The sequence below is a fragment of the Epinephelus moara genome, chromosome 22, assembly GCF_006386435.1.
Source record: "Epinephelus moara isolate mb chromosome 22, YSFRI_EMoa_1.0, whole genome shotgun sequence".
NCBI classification, from domain to species: domain Eukaryota; kingdom Metazoa; phylum Chordata; class Actinopteri; order Perciformes; family Serranidae; genus Epinephelus; species Epinephelus moara.
Genome location: NC_065527.1, coordinates 1,884,228 through 1,902,225, shown reverse-complemented (window position 1 = coordinate 1,902,225; position 17,998 = coordinate 1,884,228). Strand labels below are relative to the sequence as shown.

The following is a 17,998-nucleotide window of genomic DNA, read 5'->3' as shown; positions in this document are numbered from 1 at the left end:
GACACATGAGGCCTCTCAGTCCTCCTCCATCTATGTTCCTTAAATTTCCTCCTGAAGTAGCTTTAAGGTTGTTAAAATCCTGAGAACATCACATACAGTATACACTCATCAACTGCAGACACGGGTAGCTAATCAGCCAATCAGGTGTCAGCAGCTCATTAACATTGAGTCATGTAGACATGGTGAAGACGAGCTGCTGAAGTTCAAACGGAGCATCAGAATGATGAAGAAAGGTGATTGAAGTGACTTTGAACGTGGCATGGTTGTTGGTGCCAGACGGGCTGGTCTGAGTATTTACTGGGATTTTCAGCACAACCATCTCTAGGGTTTACAGAGGATGGTCCCAAAAAGAGAAAATATCCAGTGAGCCAAAATGCCTTGTTGATGCCAGAGGTCAGAGGAGAATGGCCAGACTGGTTCAAGATGATAGAAAGGCAACAGGAAGTCAAATAAGCACTGGTTCCAACCAAGGTGTGCAGAAGACCATCTCTGAAGCAACAACACCTTGTCCAACCTTGAAGCAGATGGGCTACAGCAGCAGAAGACCACACCAGGTGCCACTCCTGTCAGCTAACAACAGGAAACTGAGGCTACAATTCACACGGGTTTTCTCACCAAAACTGGACAATAGAAGATTGGAAAAACCACATTCAGATGGAAGCATGGATCCATCCTGCCTTGTATCAACGCTTCAGGCTGCTGCTGGTGGTGTAATGGTGTGGGGGAGATTTTCTTAGTACCAACTGAACATGGTTTAAACACCACAGCCTACCTGAGTATTGTTGCTGAGCGTGTCCATCCCTTTATGACCACAGTGTACCCATCTTCTGATGGCTACTTCCAGCAGGATAACGCACCATGTCACAAAGCTCACATCATCTCAAACATGACAATGACTTCACTGGGTTTGGACACCAGATGGATGCTTCAGTTCAACCAGTACCAAACTACTATGTCCTTCTTGGATTGTAGATGCTACATCCTCAGGATAGATACCAAGATATAGGTTTATCCCAGATATCTCTTGTTAGATCACATTACTTCTTTGTGTGCATACTGTGTGTTCTGCCACCTTGTTAGTTCAGAGAATAATCTACACACACGATGATTTACTATTTAAAATCTATCCCGTTTTGATTCAGCGATCAGAGAGAAAAAGGCTTAATATTAGGGAAATTATTTCAGTTTGGATCCCACTAGTGACACATTCACCTCCTGAATCATGATCCATGGCTCTCCCCTCATGATGCAGTATAATCTGTTGTCGCTGTGACTCTGGTCTTGGTACCAGATCTCGTGGTCTTGTGGAAACCTTCAGCTCCGCACTGTTTGGCCTGGTCGCTGCTCCTCAGTTGTAAAACACCTGACATATGCAGTGTGATCCGCAGCTGCGTGTGCAGAGACCCAGCATGTATTCCTGTGTATCCTGTGTCTGTCTGACCTGCAGTATAATCTGATCACGCTCACATCATGGGCTTCATAAAGCTCTGGCACGTGGCCTTTGTGTATGAAGTATAAAGAGCTCGTCATAAAGAATCTATAGACTGCTGTACTTGAGGAGCATTAGCAGAGAGTAGGCTTTGATTAGGTTACTATAGTGATGTAACTGGATTAAATCCTGTGCTCAGCTCTTGTGACTCCTGATGAGCGATCGAAATGATTCACGAGTGGATGTCGGCCTGCGTCTAATGGAGGACAGCGTGCGCTGTGTATGGGATGCAAACTGTGATCAGTGTCATTTATGACGGGACTGTCTGACTTTGCTCGGGACATATTGCTGAGACAGAAGGATGGAGGAAGAGGAGGAGGAGGAAGAATAAGGGATGATTAGAGAAGTGCAGATGGGTAAAAATAAAACGCTCCCGACCTGCTGTGGTTTCCATGTGCATGTTGTGTATTTTCCTGCGGGTTGCCAGGTTCTGTATGCATCTTGTTGTTTCCTCCCGTCCAGGTCGCCAGCCATGGGGAACCTCATTAAGGTCCTTGGCAAGGATTTAGAGAACTGTCCACATTTTTTCCTGGACTTTGAAAGTAAGTGAGCGCCGGGGTGTGTGCACGTGTCTGTGTGCTTGAGATGTGAGGTCACATGTGTGCAGCGGAGGTGTTCAGTGGGAGGTCGCTGGGCGGGGTCACCGGAGGGATATTTGGGTGTGAGCTGCTGAGTTGTTGGTGTTGTGATGGAGTGTTGTTGTGGGTGTGGTTTGTCACTATCAGACGCTCTCTAGTCCCACTCTCTCTACTGAAAACTGCTGCGTCTGATGATGGTGTAAATAAAATAACGTGCAGGGACTAAACAGGCCTCAGTGTGAGTCAAAACCTGAGACAGGTTCAGAGTAGAGTTCATTTATGCTGTTATATCTTAAACAACACTAAAAGTTACGGATATATATTTTGAGTTTTACACAGTATATCCAGCTTTGACTCTTAATGCAGGTCTGCACTTTTACACTATGTTTTTTAATCAGTGTTATTCAACAAAATATCTTAAGAAATAAATAGAAATAAAAGTAATGAAGAATATGAATAATTTTAAACCATAAACCTCAGAGGTAAAACCTACATTAAAACTGTAAGACATTTCTCCGTCTTCACTTTTATGTCACAGAAACTCGTCTCTTTCTCGCTTTGTCTCGTCCAGTTTCATTTCTGACACACAGCTCTCATTACAGAGTTCTCACAGACGGAGATGGTCGAATCAGTCGGGCACTCGTGTAGTTTTATTTTCGGTTCTGCTCTCGAGGTCATTCGGTTGGTTATCAAGTAATTTTGATTCTCTCAATTTGATTTTTCAGTATTTGTTTCTCTGGAGATTTTACTCAGTTCTTATTGAAACAACTATAATCCCATATAATCAACAATTTGTGCCAGAACATGTGGAGTAAATTATTTTAATTCTCTCTCAATTATTATTTTTGCATGATTGTTGGGATGATTTAATCAATTCCTAGTGAAACAAAAATAATACCATATCATTTAAGATTTTTGCCAGAAAAAAAAAAAAAAAAAAAATTAGAATTCATTTAAATTATTTTCATTCTATCTCAATTATTATTATTTATACTTTATTCTTGGAATAGTTTACTCAATTGCTCATGAAACCAACATAATGCCATATAATTTAGGATTTTTGCCAGAAAATTGAAAAATTATTTTGTATTTGTTTGTTTTTCAATTACATTTTTTGATTCTCAATTCTTTATTATTTTTGTTTGATTCTTGGATTAGCTTACTCAGTTCCTACTGACATATAATTTAAGTCTTTTATTTTTTAGTTTAGACAATTTTACAAAAATATATAATTTAAGAGTTTTACTGGAAAGGGATAAATTGTTTTATTTATTATTATTTAGTTTCCTATTATTTTTTCTTTTTTCTCTGTTATTATGATTTTATAATAATAAATAATATTTTTTTGTTATTTAATTTATTCATTTATTTTTATTTTATTTGTTTTGCTTGATTCTTGGAATAATTTTAGGATTTTTGTTTAAGATTTTTGCCAGAAAATGAGAAATAAATTCTAATCATTATATATATTTTTTATAAATACATACTTTTAATTGAGGGGGTCATTTCTTTTCGTTCTTTCTCAAATATTATTATTTTTCACTGCACTCAGTTTCTATTTAAACAAATAAAATACCACATATTTTCAGAGTTGTGTCACAGAGTGAAGAATAAATTCTTATAGTTATAATTGTTCACATAGATTTTTGCCTGTTCACACTGTCTTCTCAGTAACCTTTGACCTCTGACCTTGATGACGGCCATCATCACCAGATCAGTGACATATTGATCTGTAAATAAAGGAGTGGGATTAAAGATGCTCTGTGTTCATGTTGCCATGCTTCACCCAGAACATTCCTCCACCACATCATCCCAACAGCCCTCTCTCATCCAGTCCTCCACCCCGACACCGTCACCTCTCACACACCACACACACACACACATACACACACGTACACGTGCACAGCCCCGACACCCGTCCCCTCATCACCCACAGACTTCTCCCCTCTCTCTGTTCCAGGGGGCTCATGGGAAACCTCCTGAAAGTGCTGGCTTGCGCCGAACTTGAGCATGGCCCAATAGTTTTCCTTGACTTTGAACGTGAGACCATCCGCTTCTTATTTTTTTGAGTTATCCCTTTCTCTTTGTTGCCTTTTGCTTTCTTTTCCTCATTCCATCGATCGTTGCTGACCATCGTGTCATCTTTACATCCTTATTTACTCCTTCCTCCCTCCTCCTCCTCCTCACCCTCCTCTTTATCTTTTGATTTCTGCTCCAGGGACTGGCATTTGAGAGGCGTTTGGCTTCTTTCTAAAGAGTCTTATTCACACGCGCCACATCTTATTAGACGAAGACAGATGCACAAAGGCATGGTGACGCCGGAGCAAAGTGACAACAATGATGCTTTGATCTCGGCTCCTAAGATACAAAAACTGAGGAGACACAAACAGCGAATGCCAAGATGCCAGTCCTGTGTGAGGCTCTGTTGCTCGGGGATGACGATGGCCCACAAAAGTCCATCGTCACCACTCCTCCTCCTCATCTCCTCATCCCCTATTGTGTGACCTGTTGTGTGTCTGACCTGTGTGTGTGTGTGTGTTGCACTAAACAGTGTGTGTGTTAGTGAGACTGATGAAGAGAGAAAAGAGAGAAAGATTGTGAAGGAGGTTGGTAAATCAAACCACCTCTGTCCCCCCTTTTTCTCATGTTCCTTTTCGGTGAATCTTAAACTTTGCAGTGTGAAAAAGTCCATCATAACAAGTCATTTTATTTCAGTGCTCAGCGTTAAAATCTTCTGCAGCTGTTTCAAAAACTTAAAATGTTAAAAACAAATCCTGCTGAAGATTTTACGTCTGATCTCTGAGACTGAATGAATTGTTAGGATGGAGATGTTTTGCTGTGTGTCCCAACATATTCTGCTCCTCCTCAACCACTTTCCCCCTTTAACAGCTGGCTTCCTCCTCCTCCTCCTCCTCTTCCTCCTCCTTTACTGACTGTATGTCAGAGTGGGAGAGCTCACTGCTGGCGAGAGAGACGTCAGCTGTCAGACAGGCTGAATTTCCCCTTCATTTATTATGCCTGTGATTCACTTTAGTTCAGAAGCGAGTGGAATGAGTCAGACTGAGGCTCGGCAGCTTTAGACACGTCCCCGGCCCCCCCGGCCCCCCCGGTGCCATCTGTGAGCTCTCCTCCTCGGCCCAGAGACACTCACCTCTGTCACACAGCTCAAAGTTTGGTATCAACTCCATCCTGAGCTCTCGTTAAACTATTCATGGCTGAATGCTAATGAATATACCGCCTTACAAACTTGTGACGGATCAGGAGCAAAACAGTTGCACTGATGATTTATATCAAACATTAAAACTACTTGGAAAAATCTTTTAAAATCCTGCTTTTGAAGCTACAGTCAGATCGGCTAGCTTAGCTTAGCTTAGCATAAAGACTAAACAGGGCGAAACAAAATCCACTCCTCAGCGTCTCTGAAGCTCTCTACGCATGTTATGTGACTTTTTTTTAAATCCATACAAAAACCAAAATATAAAAAGGAGTGATGTCAACTTTCCAGAAAGAGTCCAGCACTTCAAATACATCACCCCCAAAATGACCACTTGTACATTAATTAGCTCTGCAGTGTTAGCTTGAATTTGTGAGGACAACGTTTTTCTTGCATCCCCCACAGAAAGCGGTGAACATATTGATTTATCAAGTTGTCGACTTCCAGCATCAGACACCAACAACAAAAGCCGTCCTTTCACGTCAGCATGATACACGTCCAGTTGCCGTCATTGTTTAACGCCTCATTATTATGGATGAGACTGAGCGTATGACTGGATACATGGGACTTGGATTATTCTGCACGAGTTGTGTCAGAGTCAGTAAACAGATGTTTTAACAGAGTTTTGCTGTTGTTAAATGTGTACCGTGTTTCCTGTGGAGGCTTGCAAGACAAACAAAGTTCTCTCAGCGATTAAAGGTGCACCAGCATGACTAACTGATATACAGATGGTCATTTTGTGGGTGATGTGTCAATGAATGAACTTAATGCACAGTTCAGTGTTTCACAATTCAGCTGTAGAGACGAACAGCAAAGAAATAAAACAGTAATCAAGGAAACAAAAGCATGAACAAGCTTCAGCATCTCGCTGGCTCAGCAGCAGCAGAGGTCGTACCTGAGCTGTATAGTGTAAATGACAAAATGCAGTTTGGGTTAATGAATTCAATTCAATCAATCAATCAATTTTATTTATAAAGCCCAATATCACAAATCACAATTTGCCTCACAGGGCTTTACAGCATACGAATTCAAATGAGCTTTAAAATTGAGATCAGAATCTAAAATGACACCGAGGTTTCTGACTGGAGGTCGTGTCTGTGTGGTCAGGTGACCAACATCAGTGAGAACCAGGTCCCTCTTATTTTTTGGGCCCACTAGTACGATCTCAATCTTATCTTCATTTAGCTCAAGGAAGTTCTGTCTCATCCAATCATTAACGGCTGATTAACAATCAGTTAGATGAGACAAGGTATTTGGGTCATCTGGCATCATTTAAACCTCATGAAAACCTTTCAGGCACCATAGGTGAAGAAAAAAACCCTCTGGACAGACTCAGGTCAGATGTTCCCCCCCGCCTCCAGACTTTATTCTAAACTAAGCTAAGCATCTCCATTCACCTATTCAGCATTCAGATATAAGAGTGATGTGTTATTGACGCTGCAAGAAAGCAAACTATTCCTTAATGCCATGAGCATATGCTTTGCTCATTTATTAATTACTGTACCTATTAAACAAAATCTTGCTGTTTACGGCAGGAACACAGGAGCACATTGGTGAGATCACTAAAATAGCAGTGCTTGCTGTGCGTGTTGTGGCAGCCGGTGTGCATGTAGGATAACAAATATTCCATGATTACTCTTTCTCTGCAGGGAGACGATGCCTCAGGGTGCAAAAATAATCACCGCATGTAGAGAGCTGCCTGGGCCCACTCCCACTCCCTCTTTATACCTGAGTCACACATGGAGACGGACAGCTGCAGGAAAAGAAATCCAAACACAACGATGACTCGAGAGGACGCGTCCTAAATTGTGTCCCTCAAACACTTAATCCCTCCTGTACGCATGCAGCACGCCACATGGGCACACAAAGCAGAGCTGTGACTGGGAGGTGCCCTGCGGCAAAAACACTGAGTTTACAGTACGTACGCTGCTCGGTGTGTGTGTGAGTGAGACAGATACAGAGCCCAGAGGTGCTCCTCCCTACTGAGTGTTTGCTTTAATGTTTCTCACAATTAAACCTCAAGGGCAAAATAAAGTCTCTACCCATTCATAGATGCAGAGATGGATCAGACTATTACCTGGATCTGATGAGACAATTACACCTAGCAGCATAAATCTCCTCTGAACAGAAAGCTGAGACGATTAAAGTTCAGCAGTCAGACACAAGTGGAGCAGTCCGGTCTCTTTTACTGCGACTCAAACCATCAGGATGTTAAATTATCTGTTATCACATCCAAAAAGTTCCCTGAGGAGAAACTGACTCGTCATCTTCATGTCCTTATTGGACACCACACGCTGTAATCAAACCTCGCTGTGTGACAGAGCGTGGCGTGCAGGTCTCTTGTTATAATTCGATGGCGGGTAAATTGGATCATTCATTTAGTGGCCAGATTTGGACCCTAGATGGCTGCAGTGTCCACTGCGCAGTGATTTCCACTTGTAGGGACATTTTGCAGTCGTGTAGTGAGTCACTCTCAGGTGTTTATCTGGCCGTCTAAGGTTGTCACCTCTTCAGCTCTTCCTCCGTCACTAACCTCCTTCTCTCCTCAAATCTCCTCTCATTATCTCCTCCCTCCCTCCTCGCCATCTTTCCTTTCCTCTTTTCTGCCAAATCCCTCCATATATTCAACCGTACCTTACATCACACTTTCACTTCCCACTCCTTCTCTCTTCCTCTTTCCCTCCTCCCCTCTTTGCTCCCCTTCCTTCCTCCCCTCCCAGACGCCCAGCCCACGGAGGCAGAGACAGCCGTGTGGAACCAGGTCAGCGCCGTGCTGGAGGAGGCTCATGGGATCCTCGCCGAGCTGCAGTCCTATAATGGCGCTGGCCAGGAGATACGAGAAGTGAGTGCGAAGCAGTCGATAAGTGCTGAACATCAATAAACTGTCGAGCCACGGTGCAGTGTGTGATTCACGTGGCCTGCCGGGGTGCAGCTCTGTACACGGTGCAGCCTGCAGCCTGTGCTGAATATAGGCACAGACAGAAATGTGTGAAAGAGTTTTTTCAAACAAACATTTCAGGCAATATGTTGTTTTTTTGGCAACGCTCTGGTGGAGTCATAAACATCACCTGTTAGGAAGCTGCTGTGCCGTCTCCATGAACACCAGATTCAGAGACACGTTACTGTAACCAGTTTCCACCGCTCAGCTGTTGGCATCACTCGTCTGCTCACCTTGATGACATGTCTTAAGACACTTAGGCAGACTCTTACACTTAACTGTATTTCACTTGACATGTGCAGCTGCAGAGGATTGCTGAAGCTGGTCACTGTGTTCACATGCACAAAATATTCAGATTGTTGCCCTCTTTCCAAAAAAGACAACATTCCTTCCAAGCTATTTGCAGAGCTGGGCGCCCAGTAGCTCACCGGGCACAGAGGCTGTGTCCTTGCTGCAGCTGCTGCAGGTTCAATTCCAGCCTGTGCCCCCTTTGCTGCGTGTCATCCCCTCTTAAACTGCTCTATCTAACAAAGGCAAAAACACATAAAAATAATCCTTAAAAAATGTATATTCCACTAATTCTTTCACTTACATGCAGCTGTGGCTGGAGACACGTTACATTTTGCTTCGTTGTATCAAAATAGTATTTTTTCAAAGTGCTCTTATCAGTGGAGCACTTGTTGGACCGTGTGAACACATCCTCCTTCTTAAATTCCCTCAAACACTTTCTTGAGAATCAGCGTTGCAATATTTGCACATGTCCAAAAACCTGTTGATATCTAAGTCTTTCATAAAGTTTCATAGAGTAAAGAAACAATACCAAAGACACGCACACTCCAACGTCCAATGGAGTGGGTGTTGGACCAAAGAAACGTCAGGCAAAGTCTGCACACCCAGCAGTTCCCACTTAGAAGGATTTTAATGCAGTGATGTTTGGAGCCACACGGCTCTTTCCTCAGACCTCTGATAAATGACAGAAAGTCACCATCTGAAGTACCCATAGTGCCCGAGCCAGTCGTGACACGCCATACCTGTTGCCCATATTCATAGTAAAGATAAACCAAGAAAATAAATGGACTACACTTGCACAGCGCCTTTCTACTCTTTCGACCACTCAAAGTGCTTTTTACACTACGAGTCACACTACACACACTAGCTATGTTTCCATCCAAAAGTGATTCGAATCATTGGGAAATGCGCATTAAAAGAATGTACGGACTTTGGTGAAAACTATGAACTCACGCGAGTTTTCCGCAGAACCGGAAACAAAACAAGTCTTCAACAAGTTCTTCTACGTTTTCTGGCGGTTGGCAACCAGCTTGTAAATGCATTACCGCCTTCCCGACCCGGAGTGTGGATATCACCATGGAGAGAGGTGCGCTACGTCAGACTTAATTCGAACATAACTGTTTCCATCCCCCGTTTTGCAAATCAACATTTTTTCGAATCAACCAACCATTTTAGTTTGTGCAAATCAGGGGATTTTAATTCAAATTTTGGCGTTTCCATCATAATTTTCCAATGCGATACTTCTAGATGCGCATCTAAACAGGCTGATGGAAACATGGCTACTGGTGGCCGAGGCTACCGTACAAGGTGCCACTTGCTACTCAGTGCACTCACACACCGGTGGAACAGCCAGTGGGAGGAATTTAGGGTTCAGTATCTCGCACAAGGATGCTTTGACATGTGGACTGGAGGAGCCGGGGATCAAATCGCTGATCTTCCGATTAGTGGACGACCCGCTCTACCTCCTGAGAAGAGCTCTTTCTGGTCAATGAAGTTCAGCATCACTGTCCCATTTTATTGGGCGGCTGTGACTCAGGAGGTACAGCTGGTTATCCTCTAATCAGTAGATCAGTGGTTTGATCCCCAGCTCCTCAAGTTTACATGTCAAAGCATCCTTGTGCGAGATTCTGAACCCCAAATTGCTCCCAGTGGAGCAAACTGAATATACATGTGTACCCTAATATCATACCAGAGCAACCTTTAATAAAAAAACATAAAGGGAAAATACAAGCATGTACACATTTTATATCCTCCAGCCTCTGATACATTAAGGACAGTCCCTAAGAAATGTTGTTGCTACTTTGTTGTATGTGCCTGTTGTGTGTTTTGGTCAACTATGTCTCGTAAAGTCTTAAAATAACCTCCCTAAATAATACAAAGGATGTTATGTGTCATGTCAGTAAAACTAAATGAGGTTTTCCTGGTTAATGACATTTGACAGTCTTTGATACTGAAGTTTTTGCTGAACTGAAATTACTATAATATGGAAGTGATATCAGAGCTGAAAGTGAAAATGTTTTCCCTAAGTGAAGTTTGGCTTTGAGGCAGCGAGGACAGAAGAGACAGAGGATCATTTTTGGAGAGTAACATCTGTGCTCCTCGCCTGCAGGCCATCCAGAACCCAGGCGACCTCGCTCTGCAGGAGAAGGCCTGGAACGCAGTCTGCCCCCTGGTGGCCAAACTGAAGCGCTTCTACGAGTTTTCCCTCCGACTGGGTGAGTGTGGCTGTGGAGTAACTTCAGGTGATGTAACACTCTCTGGTGGCCATATTGGAAGACCAATAAGAGCTGGAATTATGGCTGCAAGCAGCTGTAGCCTAAATTTAGAGAGAGCGTTTGCTCAGTCGTACTCAGCGCCTCGTTTCTTTGATTCTGAGCAGCTATCAGAGGGAACATTTCTGCACCTCAGTGTGTGAATGTGTTGTATGGGTTACACAGTGAGAGGAAGGGAGGATTACACTGTAACAGCAGTAGGAGATGACGTGCACAGAAAGAGGAGCATCACTCACGCTCATCTCTCTTTACTGAGGCTGTAATGAGCTTTTCTTGCGTTCTGGCAAAGCTGTAAATTCTTTCTTTGCTCTGTTTGTCACATCTTGTGACAGAGATGTGTGTGAGGTGGGCGTCTCAGAGCAAGTGTACAGGACTGCTGACATGTTCAACACGAGCTGTTGTTTTGTCTTTTTGACAGCGATTCGACAGGTCCAGGATGTGACACGTGTGACGTGTACGAGATGTGACAGACAGTCTCTGTTAATAGCCACACTGTGACCCTGACAAATACAGTGAAAAGACATTTCAACACAGTGAACACACTGTATACGTTTCATTGAACCTGAAATAAGAGTCAGATTCATTTTAAGGTGATGAGCCAACAGGGAGACTCTGATCATCACCAGCAAACCTCATCTTGTGCTGTCAGCGCTGCTTCACAGCTCCACGCCACCGCCATGATTTCACATGCAATTTCAGTCTGGCAGCATTCCTCAACACACACACACACACACACACACACACACACACACTATGATGTCCTCTCAGCCATCTCTGCAGCATCCTGACCTAGCAGGCAGGCAGCCGTTGCTACGGAAACAGTGGTACATGGTCGTCCAGCACAAAGAAAGACAGGGAGAGGAGTAACAGCAGAGGAATAGAGTTCGTCTGCCGCCTCTGCTCTGCCTTCCAATAATACTTCGATCTCATGGACATCACGTTCTCAGCTTACCATAGAAAGAGGCCTAACTAATTATTAATGATAATGTATCAGCGCTAATGTATCTGTGAGGTATAGTACAACAGATAGCTCGGAGACGTCCCGCCCTCCTCATGCAGAGAAAGGGATCTAATCTTGTACAAACTAGAAGCTCCTTCCTGTTTAGCTCCATCTTTTTTAAAGGTATTGATTAAAGCAAAGGAGACAACAAGAGGTTAAAAGGTCACGTATACAGTAAACAAACAGCTGCAGTGTGTCAGTATGTCCCCTCAGGAGTCAGCGCTCAGGATAGGGAGCGAGCGCTCTGTGCTAACAGCAGGAGGGAGAGTGGGGTTTCTGCCCAGGCCCTTTAGATGAAACACTTCATAGCTGTATTTATAGAAGGCCCTTATGCATTTTTAATGCAGAGGAAGGGATGGGGCCTCGGGGGACTTTGCTTCTGAGGCATCACTGCTCCACAGAGCCTCTGAGGTCCAGCTCCGGTGTCTGATTTGTTAGAGAACAGGTTTAGGTTCAATAGCATGTGTGACACAGAGGATATGTGTGGTCAGTGATACAGCGTCCACGAGGGCGCTCAGGCTGTGCGAGGCCGCCGTGTGATCTCTGTGGAGTCACACGCACAGTATATGTTCATTTAGTTTGTCTAGCTGAAGGAAATGTATTGTTAATGCAAAAAGAGAGCTGCTGAACTGCAGACCGTCTGCAGCCTGCTCCTCAGAGGCCACAGGCTACGTTAGCTGCTACCAGGCTAACACACCCTGCTCTCTGGGTGCGTCCCCAGTTTCAACTTGAACGCCCCCTGAAGTCAGGCAGAGGAGTCTCACCCACTCTGACCTCAAAATCCAAGATGGCTGCTCCGTGCATCAACAGTAGTGAAAGCTGTAGTAAAAAATGTTTATTAGCACTTCTGTCTTATTTGCGTCTCATTAAACAGTCATACACACAGTCCTGTCCAACGTCTATTAGTGGACAGGTTGCTACGGTGTTTCTGTGCCAGAAGTACAGCGTAAGGCCCCGATCACGTCGGCATGATACGCCGCCAGTTGCTGTCACTGTTTAACAGTGTCAGGGAGAACCACAGCAGGACAACAACGAAAGTTAAGGTGGTGAAGGTTCTAGTAGGGCAGGTGGAGGGGTGCAGGATGGGTCCAACAACCATTGACTTTCACCCAGGAGGCTGGTGTTTGCTTCCAGTATGATTGACTTGATTAACTCACAGTGTTGTATGGGTGTAGTGCTTTTATTTTGAAAGAGACTGTATCAAACTGTACATTTCCTGTGAAAACAGAAGTGTATTTTGAAAACAGACAATGCATGTAACAGGCTGAAGTTGACACGGCGTCCCAGAACGTCAACAACCAACACACCCAGGGTACCTTGGACGTCATATGTGGACGTGGAAAGTCCATGACCAAACGTGGACATGTGACGAGGTCACAGTGAGGATGAGTTGATGGTTTCACACAGGAAATGAGCAGCAGTCTGCGAGGTGAAAGTCCAGTGTTTGTTAGTCCCATCCATCTCTCGTACCACCCGCCCTATAGGGACTGTCTCGCTCCTTATACTATTGCAGACGGTGTCAGAAACAGCCGCCGCTCAGTGCAGATTATACAACCACGAATAGTGTCTCAGTGCATCGGTGTCTGACGCTGACATTCTCTGACAAAGCGGTTGTATTTGACGTGTCTGGCTGTGGCCGGCGGCGTCAGAAATAGCTGCCACCTGGTGTGTATCATAGCGAAAGTTTCCTCTGTACGTTCTGACGCTGAAGTCACTGACAAAGCAGCAGTATTTGACGAGTTGGGGGTGAGAACAGTCTGGACCTCAAAGGTAATTGGAACGCAGCATCTGATCAAACTGTGGATGGTTGAGATGCATCGTGGGTAATTTAGGCAGCAGGTTTTAATGAGGAGTGCATGGATTAGAAAGATTAACTCTGCTTCTGCTGCATCGATTTTGGTCCTTTTTAAGAAGCATCCATCTTGAGCCTGACAGTTACAGGAGGGCAATGCTAAATCTGTGGAGGAGTGATCACCAAAGTTAATGTGTCATCTATACCAGATTTGAGGGCAATCAATGAAGCTGAAGTTGTTGATATTTCTAAATCAATGTGGTGGACCGACTGACCAGTCGACACACCAACATGGTCATCCTTAAAGCCACATAGCTAGCCTGGCTAACTGTGTTACAGAGAAAAAGAACTCCACATTTAGAGTTCAACAGACATGTTGAAGCTCGGAGCTCTAATGTTAAATTTCTGGTCACATTAAAAGTTAAATGGCAGCCAGAAGGGCCCCGTTTGAGGACCTGAGCCCTCTTCTCTGAGGGGATCCAAAGGCCTGTCCTACTGCCTGAGGCCAGATCCCTCTGTGCCCTAAAAGTGCTGGGTCCATGTCTGAAAGGTATCCCATGATATGCAGCGAGGACAGGACGGAGCTGAAGTGACTTCATGTGTTTGAAGCAGTTTAAATCTGCTGCTGCTGCATTTTGTTCTTAAATCTAGTGACATGAAAGAGACTTGAGATCCAGGTCAGATTAGAGAGTTACAGCAGTCTGAACACAAGAGGGAGATGAAAATCTGAACATTAGCAGTGTGGCGTGCAGATTCCAGCTCATGCAGATACATGTCTGATACCTTTGTAGAGAACGCCTTGCGCAGCCTGCTGGAGGCGCTGACGAGCCCGCCGTACGCTCCCATGCAGCACCTGGAGAGAGAGCAGGCCCTCGCCAAACAGTTCGCTGAGATCCTTCACTTCACACTCAGCTTCGATGAACTGAAGGTGAGCAGGATAACGTATGGTCTGATTAGCTCACAGACTGACCTTTACTGTGCTGGAGAATCCATATGATAAATCACCTCCTCTCTCTCTGTGCAGATGACAAATCCAGCCATTCAGAATGACTTCAGCTACTACAGGAGGACTATAAGTAGGAACAGGCTGAACAACCAGCAGGTGAGGCTGTTCATGTTGCATGGCTCCTCTTTGTCTCTTAAATCATTCAGGTGGAGGTCGTTCTTTCCTCCTAACCACACAATTCCATCTGCCATTCGAGTCACACAGATGACTGGATGATTATTGGACTGAGTGCGACTGATGATAAATGCTTATTAAGGACATCTGCTTTGTACCTGCACACAGCTGGAAGCAGAGAACGAGGTCAACAATGAGATGGCGAATCGGATGTCTCTGTTCTACGCTGAGGCAACACCAATGCTGAAGACTCTGAGTAACGCCACCACCAAGTTTGTTTCAGAGGTACGTCTCCGATTCTTCCCAAGTCAGGTCTAAGGACATGGATTGATTACTGAGCGGACCAAGGACCCCGGTTGTCAGGGGCTCCCCAGGCCTGAACCTGCAAGATGTCACTCAAATTAACACAAACCAACCAGAAAGAGACTCACAAAGACCAGAAATGACCACAAAGAGACACCAAAAGACCACAATGTGACACCAAACGACAACAAAGAGACAAAAGGACTACAAAGACACACAAAAAGACCACAGATAGACACAAAAGACCCTATTGAGATACAAAAAGACCACAAAGACACACAAAAATGAATACAAAGAGACAAAAATGACTTCAAAGAGACACAAAAAGACCACAAAGAGACACAAAAAGACCACAAAGAGACACAATAAGACTACAAAGAGACAAAAAAAGACACAGAAAGACCACAAAGAGACACAAAAAGACCACAAAGAGACAAAAATGACTTCAGAGACACAAAATGACCACAAACAGACAAAAAAAGACACAGAAAGACCACAAAGAGACACAAAAAGACCACAAAGAGACACAAAATGACTACAAAGAGACACAAAGAGACACCAAACGACCACAAAGAGACACAAAATGACTACAAAGACACAAAATGACTTCAAAGAGACAAAAAATGACCACAGATAGACACAAAAAGACCACAAAGACACACAAAAACGAATACAAAGAGACAAAAAAATGACTTCAAAGAGACACAAAATGACCACAAAGAGACACAAAAAGACCACAGTGACACAACAACCTAAAAAATTAAAGTTAAATGACAACAAAGAGAAACAAACCAACCACAGAGAGACAAAATTAAAACCACAAAAAGATGCATAACAACTACTAAGAAACGCAACACCACCACAAAGTCTGTGTGTTTTGCTCCTATGTTGAAAAGGTGTTGGGGCCCTTTACATGTCTGTGCCCAGGGGCCCGTTGTCTCATAACCCACCCATGTCTGTAGATAAGTCTCTTGTACTGAGACTTGGTTAAAACAAAAAGTGGACACTGAGAACTGAGCTGCAGCGCTGAGTGAAACTTCCCCTCCTTCTTTTACTGTCAGAACTGTATTCTAGTGTTTCTTATGATCTCTACACCTCAGAGCATCACGACCAACAGACATTTGAGACCACTGCAACATTTAGAGGACATGCTGGTCACGATTGCCTCTCAGCAAAGTCGCCCTGCCTTCCTCATACTTTACCAAACTGCAGCCTTGTCTCCACCTGGTGGCAGAACATTTTGTTCAGTCAGTAAACTACAGAGGGAGGAGAGAGGGGAGAGATGAGCGTTCTCAGTGTTTATCTCACTTCCAAACATTTAAATGAATGAACCGTAACAGGCTTTGCTCTGCTCTCATGTCTCTTTGTTCTGTCCTTTAGAATAAGACCTTGCCCATAGAGGACACCACAGACTGTCTGAGCACCATGGCCTGTGTGTGCCGTGTCATGCTGGAGACTCCGTGAGTATTTCCACACTTCCTTCCATCATCCTTTCTTCAGCTCATCTGTGTCTCTGCTCGTCCTCTCCAAAGGTCAGAAGCCCAGATTTTAATTAACGAGCCTTTCAAAGTGAACACAAAGAGGCCTTCTCATGTTTGAGTAATTCAATAGAATGAATCACACTCGTTCACTCATTCATTCATTGATGGAGTCCTTCATGCTACATTTAAAATGGTTCATCTTTCTTTATGTCTCTATGTGAATAAAAAGTCATCAGCAATTTGTGGAGACAATCGCACAGAGCTTCAGATAACAGCAGCAATAATCTGCGCCTGACTCCACGTCCCATCCTGCTCTCTGCTCTGATTCAACAATCTGCTTAATGCCTGTGTGTTAAACTGCTCTCCTCCATCACTGTCTCCGTCACAGGGAGTACCGCTGTCGGTTCACCAACACAGACACCATGCTGTTCTGCATGAGGGTGATGGTGGGAGTCATCATTCTCTACGACCACGTTCACCCCGTCGGGGCTTTTGCCAAGACCTCCAAAATCGATGTGAGTACACAGTTTAAAACAGATCTGCCTCCTGAGAAGCTGCAACACTCTTAAACACCCCCTTTAAAATGTCTATTTGATGACATTAGACACAGTGCGACACCCAAACTGGCTCTTGGTCAGGTTGGCTTCTGTGCCAAGTCCCCAGGAACAGTACTGGGCTAATGTCCGGTCTGTCTCATGATGCCGTGGGGCCCAAAAAGTCTTTTTCCCATAGACTTACATTAGTAAAGAGATGTCTGTCCCAACCCTCACAAAATGACTCCTTTCTCTATCAGAATTTGATCCTTTCAGTTCGATAACATTTAAGTCTAGAAGACCGCACAGTTAAATCATTTATCCCCATTCTAGCTAGCGAAGGGCTAAACAGGAAGTTAGCTGCTTGGTTAAAGGTTGTTTTCACATATAGTCCTTTTGAACACACTGAACTCAGCCCTCTTAAAGTGCACCAAAAAGTGGACCAAAACAAAAGGGACTCAGTTCTTTTTGTGTTCACATTGTGAGCTCATTTGGAAAAGGACTCAGTTCTATTTCTGGTCCACTTCAGCTCTGATGGGGCCTCAGTCCTCTTTCACACTATAGCCTATATTTGTTTTTACTTTGACGTGGTGCTAATGTTGGCTTAGCATTAGTTTGGACGCTGACTAATGGCCAGGAAAGTGTTTTATGCGGAACATGATGATGTCACAGTGAAGCTGACCTTTGACCTTTTGGATATAAAATGTCATCACTTCATTATTTTATCCTTTTCTCATAATTAGCGTGTGAATTCTTGAGTTATGACCAAAAACACATTTTGTTAGGTCACACTGACCTTTGACCACCAAAATCTAATGAGCTCATCCCTGAGTCCAAGTGGACGTTCCCTCTGCACGGTGATACAATTGACCTATGGCTAAGCCACGCCCCCTCCACTCACTCGGACAAACTATCAACATTCAGTGACCGGCGCTATGGCAGGTGTCACAGTACACGGCATTTCACAGGAGGCAACTGATGATTTTTGG

At 44.0% G+C, this 17,998-nt stretch overlaps 1 protein-coding gene and 2 long non-coding RNA genes across 8 annotated transcripts in view; 2 read left to right on the top strand and 1 right to left on the bottom strand.

Annotated features, from left to right (window-relative positions):
• The window catches only part of LOC126384510 (uncharacterized), a 250,992-nt gene that overhangs the window by 38,177 nt on the left and 194,817 nt on the right, over nt 1-17,998 (top strand). The gene's annotated exons all lie outside the window — the stretch shown is intronic.
• The window catches only part of LOC126384513 (uncharacterized), a 173,663-nt gene that overhangs the window by 44,851 nt on the left and 110,814 nt on the right, over nt 1-17,998 (bottom strand). The gene's annotated exons all lie outside the window — the stretch shown is intronic.
• Nucleotides 1-17,998, top strand: part of fam49al (family with sequence similarity 49 member A, like) — a 41,506-nt gene that overhangs the window by 21,804 nt on the left and 1,704 nt on the right. For 3 of the 6 annotated variants that reach the window (XM_050035546.1, XM_050035543.1, XM_050035544.1), the window contains 8 exons: nt 4,028-4,107; nt 8,002-8,123; nt 10,618-10,723; nt 14,364-14,500; nt 14,597-14,674; nt 14,861-14,977; nt 16,376-16,455; nt 16,865-16,991. In XM_050035546.1, the coding sequence (XP_049891503.1) occupies nt 4,035-4,107; nt 8,002-8,123; nt 10,618-10,723; nt 14,364-14,500; nt 14,597-14,674; nt 14,861-14,977; nt 16,376-16,455; nt 16,865-16,991 (840 nt within the window). In that variant the 5' untranslated portion in view covers nt 4,028-4,034. Of the gene's footprint in view, nt 1-1,951; nt 2,032-4,027; nt 4,108-8,001; nt 8,124-10,617; nt 10,724-14,363; nt 14,501-14,596; nt 14,675-14,860; nt 14,978-16,375; nt 16,456-16,864; nt 16,992-17,998 lie in introns of all 6 variants that reach the window. The other 3 variants (XM_050035548.1, XM_050035547.1, XM_050035545.1) reach the window with 2 other exon arrangements.